Source organism: Nansenia antarctica (assembly GCF_963989245.1).
Source record: "Nansenia antarctica genome assembly, chromosome: 2".
Lineage (NCBI taxonomy): Eukaryota > Metazoa > Chordata > Actinopteri > Argentiniformes > Microstomatidae > Nansenia > Nansenia antarctica.
Genome location: NC_137675.1, coordinates 75,717,480 through 75,727,479, shown reverse-complemented (window position 1 = coordinate 75,727,479; position 10,000 = coordinate 75,717,480). Strand labels below are relative to the sequence as shown.

Sequence of the window (10,000 nt, the reverse complement as noted above, 5' to 3'; positions counted from 1 at the left end):
GGTACAGTCTCTCTCTACCCACCATCCTCCCCTAGTACAGTCTCCCTATACCCACCAGCCTCCCCTGGTACAGTCTCCCTCTACCCACCAGCCTCCCCTGGTACAGTCTCTCTCTACCCACCAGCCTCCCCTGGTACAGTCTCCCTCTACCCACCAGCCTCCCCTGGTACAGTCTCCCTATACCCACCAGCCTCCCCTGGTACAGTCTCCCTATACCCACCAGCCTCCCCTGGTACAGTCTCCCTATACCCACCAGCCTCCCCTGGTACAGTCTCCCTATACCCACCATCCTCCCCTGGTACAGTCTCTCTATACCCACCAGTCTCCCCTAGTACAGTCTCTCTCTACCCACCAGCCTCCCCTGGTACAGTCTCTCTCTACCCACCAGCCTCCCCTGGTACAGTCTCCCTCTACCCACCAGCCTCCCCTGGTACAGTCTCCCTATACCCACCAGCCTCCCCTGGTACAGTCTCCCTATACCCACCATCCTCCCCTGGTACAGTCTCTCTATACCCACCAGTCTCCCCTGGTACAGTCTCTCTATACCCACCAGCCTCCCCTGGTACAGTCTCCCTCTACCCACCAGCCTCCCCTGGTACAGTCTCTCTATACCCACCAGCCTCCCCTGGTACAGTCTCTCTATACCCACCAGCCTCCCCTAGTACAGTCTCTCTCTACCCACCATCCTCCCCTAGTACAGTCTCTCTATACTCACCAGCCTCCCCTGGTACAGTCTCTCTCTACCCACCAGTCTCCCCTAGTACAGTCTCTCTATACCCACCAGTCTCCCCTAGTACAGTCTCTCTCTACCCACCATCCTCCCCTAGTACAGTCTCTCTATACCCACCAGCCTCCCCTGGTACAGTCTTCCTCTACCCACCAGCCTGCCCTGCTGCAGTACTATAGCAGCCTTGCTGGTTGTGTTAGTGTGTAGCCATCCTTGCTGGTTGTGTTAGTGTGTAGCCATCCTTCCCCTCCTCTTCCCACTGAACATCCGGCTCACCAGATTCTTCTCTGGGTGAGACAAATTTCAGGTTCCTCTTAAAATGTTCAAATCCTCTTAATCTGAAACGCGCTAATGGAGCGTGACAGCATGTATGTGTGTGTGTGTGTGTGTGTGTGTGTGTGTGTGATATTCCATTATTAATACTCAGGGTGGCACAAAATGTGTCACACTTCCCAATATCCACTCCCACTGGTGTCATACATTTTGAACCTAGCAGAGCATACGAGCGCACGCCCACCCGATTCTATACTTACCCACAATGCACCCACACACACACAAACACACACACACACACACACACACACACGCACACACACAGGCCCAGCTGCATTAGAGTCAGTTAGAGAGGATTGTGGGTAAATAGCGATAAAAATGCACCCCAGTGCAACACTTAAAAAAAACGTCTTTTAGAAACGACTGCCCTGTAAGAGTTTATATGCTCAGCTTGTAAAAGCTATTTCCACATCTCCCAGGGCCTTACTGAAATTATCCCTCTTTTTTATTTGTTTGTGTGTTTGTTTTTATTTGTGTGAATATGTGTCGTTTAGTAGTTTATTGGGCTTTTTTTTGCTAGTCACAGTTGTTTTTCAGTTGTGTATTAGTTCACCTAAATTTTAATTTCTGCGCGCTCAGTATAATATATTATGCATAAGCGAATGTTCTGTGCAGAAGTACTTCGTGTTCCTCTGGTGAATATATTCTATTTCATCCATTGTTCTTCCATACGGCTTTAATTGAAAGCTTTGAGCGTTGTGGCTCCCAGCAGAGGTCAAACACACCATTTGGCAATGGTCACAAACCCTGAAAAATTCTAAATTGTGGAGTTCAGATTACCATACATCAAAATAATTTCCCTCAAACGCAGCCGCACGAAGCCTTGATCATAAAACAGAGTCTCTTTTTCTCTGTAGCTCTTACACTCTTGGCCATGTTTCTGGGTCAGATGGTGAGCCTAGCCTATACTTAATGTGCCTGTTTTTACCAAACTGGGGGATATTTTTCATCCTCTCCTGCAGCCTCAACCCACATTTATAGCTGTAGGAGGACACATTCATTCACTATGTTGGTATATATGCATAGGTTATGCTATCACTCACTCTTTCACTCCCCCCCCCCCTCTCTCTCTCTCTATGTGTCTCTCTCTCTCCCTCTCTCTATGTCTCTCTCTCTCCCTCTATCTATGTCTCTCCCTCTCTCTATGTCTCTCTCTCTCTCTCTATGTGTCTCTCTCTCCCTCTATCTATGTCTCTCTCTCTCTCTCCCTCTCTCTATGTCTCTCTCTCTCCTTCTCTCTATGTCTCTCTCTCTCTCCCTCTCTCTATGTCTCTCTCTCTCCCTCTATATATGTCTCTCTCTCTCCCTCTCTCTATGTGTCTCTCTCTCCCTCTATCTATGTCTCTCTCTCCCTCTATATATGTCTCTCTCTCCCTCTATCTATGTCTCTCTCTCTCTATGTGTGTCTCTCTCTCCCTCTATCTATGTCTCTCTCTCTCTCTCTCTCTCTCTCTCTCTCTATGTGTGTCTCTCTCTATGTGTCTCTCTCTCCCTCTCTCTATGTCTCTCTCTCTCTCTCTATGTGTGTCTCTCTCTCTATGTGTCTCTCTCTCCCTCTCTCTATGTCTCTCTCTCTCTCTATGTCTCTCTCTCTCTCTCTATGTCTCTCTCTCTCTCTATGTGTCTCTCTCTCTATGTCTCTCTCTCTCCCTCTATCTATGTCTCTCTCTCTCCCTCTCTCTGCTTGCCACCCTAACTGAGCAGCTTGTGTGCTTGCCTGTGTGTGTGTCCGTGCGTGGGTGCGTGCGTGTGTTCTGTATATTTCATATCTAGGGAGAAGCACACACACACCCACTAGCCTACCCTGAGACACACAGAGCAGGGCTCCAGGCCCATCTCTCTACCCCGGCAGATTGACAGACAGATTGACTGCTATATAGAGGGACTAGATGAAAGGATCTATTCATATATTTGTTGGCATGCAAGATTCATCTATCTAGTCGTACAGCACCACAGAAACGTCGTCTGCCCTAGTTGTGAAGCAAGCCAACATGACATTCTTTAAACTAGGAATGTTGACAAGTGCAGTGTGTGTGTGTGTGTGTGTGTGTGTGTGTGTGTGTGTGTGTGTGTGTGTGTGTGCGTGCGCGCGCGCGTGCGTGCGTGCGTGCGTGCGGGAGGAGGTGTTTATAGAGCTGTTGTACTGTATAGTACAGCTTTAGGTCCTGCTTACTATCGTGATGATGGATGCTGAGATCACTGGTGGCATGGGGATTGGTGGGATGTTGAGGTTCTGGAAGCCCGTATGTGCCAGCAGTTCTAAGCCAGCAGTTCTATGTGAATGAATGGTGAGTCTGGGGAGAGGATACATGCTGGCCGACTCCAAGCAGAAGACCAAGTTCTCCCTGTAAAGCATCTCAGAGATACAGTGATGTCTGTTGCTCATAGACTCCAATGGTGACTGCCATCGTAAACGCCATCTCCCAGCTCCCCCGCCCCCTCGCTTCCTGTTCCTGACCATGTGATCCCAAGCCCCCTGACCCTTCCTGTCTCCCAACACCCCCCTCTCAACTCCAACCCGCTGCTTCAAAACATAGCCTGCCCCTGGACCCTGACCCCCCCCCAACCCCACCCCCCTTGGGTCTGATAGACATGGTACAGAACAGAGAGATACGGAGAGAGAGAGAGAGCGAGAGCGAGAGAGAAAGAGAGAGAGAGAGAGTGAGGTCAAAACCATCAATGTGTAAATCAATCGATTCCATCAATCAATCAATTGATTTCAATAGATCATGATTATGAATCATTCAATTAAATTTCAAGATTCAGAGAATTTCTAAATCTAAAGTCTTATAATAATAATCATAATAATAATAATAATATTAATAATAATAATAGTAATAATAATAGTAATAAGTTGATTTGATTAAAGTAATAGAAGCACACCAGCCTTGTTCATTAAAACCTCGTCTCTGTTCTGCCATTTTGTTGATCCTATCTTTGCCAGGACTGTCCTCGCCTGGTTCTCTTAAGAAGTCGGGGAAATTCGATTTCAGCGCCCTGTCGCCCCAGACGAGGTCACCCCGCATGGCGTTCACACACCACCACCCGCTGCCAATGCTGGCGGGAGTGAGACCAGGTGAGACCACCCCCCCCCCCCCCCCCCACAACCCCCAACCCCCTGATAGCCCCCCCACCTCCCCACACACAACCCTCCACCTGCCCATCCCCCAGGCCCCAGACAGTGTTTGGGGTGGGTGTGGTGTCTATAGAGGGGGGACGTTAACTGCTCTACCCACCCCTCTTAGGGACAGTGGTGGTGATGCTAACGAGCTACTTGTGTTTGAAAGACACCCAAACACCCTCCTCCTTCCTCTCCCCTCACACACCTTAAAGGAGGTAAGCTAGACAATATGGTTTGTGGGTTGTTCCTTCCCGTTCCCTTCTCTGGAGAGACCGGTCTGTCCGTCTGTCCGTCTGTCTGTCTGTCTGTCAGTCAGTCTGTGGTGGTTGGTTACTACTGGGAGCTACTTTATGTTAACCTTTGTTTATGCAGGTTAGTCTCATTGAGATCGAATCCATTTTTCCCAGAGTGAGTGGTACTGGGAGAACAGCCTCCATTTTGTGCCTTCATTCTCTGTCCACAAACGTCTTGTTGAGCCACACTCTCTACTTTCAATCCAGCTGCGAGAGAGAGAGAGAGAGAGAGAGCAACCTACGGGCGCCAAAGATGGCTGCCACATGTGCACAGTGCTGGAAGGCACCTGGTCCATTGCCTTCAGAGGGTGATTCCACAGCCTAAACTGCCCCAATAGACTGGAAACAGCCTGGTGTGTGGAGCAATCTAGTGGCTATGGTTGGGAGTTCAGAGTAGATGTTAGCCATAATGACCTCCAAAGTAATATTGCTCCCGACGGAATGTTCCGTCTCCTGCCGATTACTCCCTCCCGCTCTCTCTCTCTCTCTCGCTCTCTCTCTCGCTCTCTCTGAGGCCTGTGGTGTGGGAACCCTGCGTACGTACGTACGTGTGCGTGCGTGAAGACCTGACTGTTATGGTGTCTGTGTTGGTCTGGCAGCAGAACAGATAGACATCTGAGTCATTGTGTGGGCCAGTGGTCTATCCTCCCTCCTGGGGCAGAGATTAGACAAGGATTTCATGATGATGAAATCACTTCTCAACAGTCAGACGACCACAGGGCTCAGGGTCTGGTCCTCCCCCATCAGAGTGGTACCATCCCTGTCATCACTCTATTCACCCAGCAGCGTTATACAGTCGTCCTCTAGAAGAACCAAACAGCAAGCCTTTGTGAATGTGAATGCACTCTGCGAGCAGTTTCTTTGGAGATGATGTCCATGTGTGTTTGCTTCGCGTGAAGCATCAAAGACGTTTTCAGAAGCCACCGGATTGATGTGAAACATTGAGGTTCACCGCCGTGAAATCATCCAACCCCACCTCAAGAGATGTTGAGGGGGTCCCCCTGCTACTGCTGGCTCTGGAGGTGACTCAGCGGATCTTTAACAATGCCGTGGTGAACAGGGTTACTGTTGGTTGGGCTGTGGTTGGAATTTGTCTTTTTGACAAAGTGTACAAAGTCAAATGTGTGTGTGTGTGTGTGTGTGTGTATGTGTGTCGTTCTCTGTGCCTGTGTGAAACTGTGTTTACCACATCATTGTTATTGTTGTTTTGTGTGGTAGATCCAGGGGGTGAGGGCATGGGGGGGAAGTGGAGGGTAGTGTGTGTGTGTGTGTGTGTGTATGTGTGTGTGTGTGGTGGGGGCAGGGGGGTTAGTGGTGGGTGGTGGATATATAGGGGGGTGGGGGGGGGGGTTCCCTCCCCCCTCCTTCCCCAGAGAGCTTTAGCCCGGTCCTCTAATGGGATTAAGGGGGACTATAGGAGCAGGGAGACGGCTCCACCGGGGGAGGCAGGGAGGCTGGCAGGGAGCGGGGTGCTGCTTGGCTGGGGGGCAGAGGCCTCTGTCTGGGGGTAACACACTGGAGTTGGCAGCCTCACATGGGCAGCTGGGGGTAGGTGGGGGGAGGTCTGTGTGTGTGTGTTGCGGGGGGGGGGGGGGGTGACTGGCACACCAGGAGAATGGGGGGAGAGGTTTCACCCCTCTAATACAAATCAAGAAGATTTAGTAATGGATATACGTCGGACAGAGAGGTTCTTTGTGTTCCGGATCCAACCGTTCCTCACACCTCGATAGTCTCCATATTCAGCTCCTGGGGGTGACTTAGAGCCAGATACTTTCTCACCATCGCACGCAAAACACACAAAAGAAGGCCGCTTTTGTATAGGTTCTCTACCCCCTTACAAACACAAGAACACCCGGAGACATAGATTGAAAACATTTTAAATCCCCTACACACATGCACACAGCCACAACCACACATGGATAACATGCAAGTAACAGAGAGAAACCATTAACACATGCACATACACTCACACACACGCATACAGTGTGAACACACACACACACACACACACACACACACACACACACACACCGATTTGTCTTGTCATAGAGAATGGACTGGAAAGCAGCTTGGCCATGTGAATGCCAAATTGCTGTGGCGCCTGTGAATCACACCCACAGAAACAGCACACAGACGCGCAGGCATTAGGGTCTTTTAATTATTGACAGCGGACGCTCAATGATCTCTTGTTCACGCGTGGTTTTTGAGTCTGTTTTTGCAATGTAGTCGCTCTCATCTATTGAGTGTGTGTGTGTGTGTGTGTGTGTGTGTGTGTGTGTATGCATGTGTGCGTGCATGTGTGTAGAAAGCTGCCTCATGAAAACTGTATATATTTATTGGAGTGATCATAAAGTTAATATGGCCATTACCCATACTGTTTATCCTGAGAAATCAGCGTCTCTTGAACAGAAACAAGCAACAGCATTTTTCCATGTTATACATTCTCAACCTCTACCTCCCATGATTTTATTTAATGAAATGTGTACTAATGTCACTCAGTGTATCAATGCGTGGGTTTCCAGTGGTGACCACTAGTGAATGTTTCACTAGAAGCCTTTTTGAGCTCAATGGTATAATCGTGTCTCTCTCTCTCTCACTCTCTCTCTCTCTCTCTCTCTCTCTCTCTCTCTCTCTCTCTCTCTCTCTCTCTCTCTCTCACCTTCTCTCCACCCACCCATCTCTCTTTCTATCTCTCTCTTTCCCTCCATCCCTCTCTCGCTCTCTCGCTCATCTCCCTCCATCCCTCTCTCTAACGTATCTCTCTCTCTGTCTCCTCCCAGGGAGTCCTCGTGCCTCAGCGTCCGCCCTGCACTTCCCCTCTCCCTCCATCATCCAGCAGTCCAGCCCCTACTTCACCCACCCCACCATCCGCTACCACCACCACCCTGGACAGGACCCCCTGAAGGAGTTTGTGCAGTTTGTCTGTGCTGATGGCTCGGGACAGGCCTCCGGACAGGTAAGACTCATCATGAGAGAAGAGGGGGAGAAAGGAGGGGAGGAGAGGAGGGGAGGGGAATGGAGGGGATGTGGATGGGGAGGGGAGGGTAGGGGAAGAGGGGAGGGGAGGCTAGAGGAGAGGAGAGGAGAGGAGAGGAGAGATGGGGAGGGGAGGGGAGAGGAGAGGAGAGGAGAGGAGAGGAGAGGAGAGGAGAGGAGAGGAGAGGAGAGGAGAGGAGAGGAGAGGAGAGGAGAGATGGGGAGAGGAGAGGAGAGATGGGGAGAGGAGAGGAGAGGAGAGGAGAGGAGAGATGGGGAGAGGAGAGGAGAGGAGAGGAGAGGAGAGGAGAGGAGAGGAGAGGAGAGGAGAGGAGAGATGGGGAGGGGAGGGGAGAGGAGAGGAGAGGAGAGGAGAGGAGAGGAGAGGAGAGGAGAGGAGAGGAGAGGAGAGGAGAGGAGAGGAGAGGAGAGGAGAGGAGAGATGGGGAGAGGAGAGGAGAGATGGGGAGAGGAGAGGAGAGGAGAGATGGGGAGAGGAGAGGAGAGGAGAGGAGAGGAGAGATGGGGAGGGGAGGGGAGAGTGATACTCCTGTACTCACTTGGACACAAATGTAATCACTTGGACACAACGAAAGGCCAGTGCAGTTAGTAAATAAGCAGTCATATCATGTGTGCCCAGTCATAATATACAGTATCCTACACAACCTAGTGTCGTAACATAACTTTACACAAGTTATACACATTAACACATCACGTCACAGTTAGGATTCTCTCTCTATGAAAATGCTCTGGTCTGTGTTTCAAGTATACACACTGTCATGTGTTCAGGTTCTACCTGAGAGGTTGAGTGTATACTAGATATCTGGGAAGACTTCTGGGTGGATAGAAATCGTAGGACGGGCTTCCTTCTAATGCATAGAATGGAATAAGGAATGGTTTCAAACACACAAGATTGATACCACTCCCTATTCCATTCCATGCATTACAATGAGCCCGTCCTACGATTTGTACATCCACCAGCCTCCACTGCTCTACATGCATGGGTCTATTTACATTTCATGACTTAAGATGGGCACCATTTGCTGTTTATATTATAATGGAAGGTTTAGTATGCAACATCGGTAGCGGAGTTAAGCGATGAGAATCTAGTAAGGTACCATAAAGGGAAAGTGTTGGACTGAGTGAGCTAAACTACAGTATGTGTAGTATGTGCCTACTAGCGCCACTAAAAAGACAAAAAAGAAAGACCAATGTGTGATTGAGTATGTTGTTATGACGCGTGAGTGAATTCAACAGATTGAGTTTGCCTCTACTCTCTCTTGGACTAGGCATTTCTGCACTGAATGTTTCGTCCTTGTCATTTTCTGTATGCTCTTCCAGACCCTATGGTTCCCTTTTTTTCTTTTGCTCCGCCCACCCCCCTTTAGATTATGTTATCATCAGCACGAAAGCCTTACAATCACAGTACATTTCAATCGAGCATACATGTTCCGTGTTGTGTTTCGTTTTCTTTTGTTGTTGTTGTTGTTATTATTTGGGGTTGTTGTTGTTGTCGTGTTATTGTAGTTATTGAGTATTTTCTTCCATGTTTTAATTTGTTGGACAAAAAAAACTCCACCAATTGTTGCGCTCACCCCTCCTCTCACCCACTCCTCCACTACGGACCACCCTTGTGAAACTCCCCTCTCCGCTCCAACCCCACTATCATCCCCTGTGGTGATTATTATTTTTTACACCTCCATAAATGACGCAATGCACATACATCATTCGTTTGGTTGTCGTTTCCAACACCCCCACCACCACCACCTCCCCCCCACCCCCACCTCCCCCCCACCCCCACCCCACACCCCACCACTCCCTTCGCCATGGAGATTTTTTTGGGTCTCTGGAGCTGAGTCCTCTCATGCCATGCCGTGTGCGGGTTGTCACATGTCGCCCTCCTGACCCTGTTTGTGTTGTCCGCAGCCAAACGGGAGCGGCCAGAGCAAAATGCCGGGCTCCTTCTTGCTGCCTCCACCTCCCCCAGTGGCCCGCCCAGTGCCCCTCCCCATGCCCGACTCTAAACCCAGCAGCACGCCCCCCGACGGCGGACTCACCTCGCCCACATCTCCGTGTAAGTGACCCCACAGACCAAAGTCAGAAAACCAAAACCAAAACCAAAACCATCTGAGACCAAAAAAAGGGCTCAGAGCTAAAACTGGAAACTGGCCCTCTTTCTCGTCCTCCTCCTCCTCTACATCTTAACGCCCCAGCCATGCGTCCTCTGCCCGTCCCCATTTGTAAACAGCCTCCTATGGCCAACATCTCACCTCCCTCATCCTCTAGGATTGTTATAACATGGTTATAACACCATCCTCCAAATGATCCTCTGTGGTGTCCCTCAAGGGTCAATGTTGGGCCCATTGTCTTTCTCTTATGCGGCCAGCCAGAGTAGTGCCACGTCTTGAGGGACACCGCCCCTCTCTATCCCCCAGTGCCTCTGCGCTCCTTGATGTTGTCACAGCAGAAGGACATCCTGATTTTCCTCAATTTTTGCGTTTTCCCTCCCCGCCATGACGCATGGCCAGTTCTCTAAAATGTCAATTGAGA

The 10,000-nt window shown here is 50.0% G+C and overlaps 1 protein-coding gene across 6 annotated transcripts in view; it reads left to right on the top strand.

Moving 5' to 3' along the window:
• The window catches only part of LOC308151333 (nuclear factor 1 X-type-like), a 117,052-nt gene that overhangs the window by 98,491 nt on the left and 8,561 nt on the right, over window positions 1–10,000 (top strand). For 3 of the 6 annotated variants that reach the window (XM_080524185.1, XM_080524187.1, XM_080524186.1), the window contains 3 exons: window positions 4,005–4,136; window positions 7,255–7,430; window positions 9,377–9,524. In XM_080524185.1, the coding sequence (XP_080380311.1) occupies window positions 4,005–4,136; window positions 7,255–7,430; window positions 9,377–9,524 (456 nt within the window). The remainder of the gene's footprint in view (window positions 1–4,004; window positions 4,137–7,254; window positions 7,431–9,376; window positions 9,525–10,000) is intronic. The other 3 variants (XM_080524188.1, XM_080524189.1, XM_080524190.1) reach the window with 3 other exon arrangements.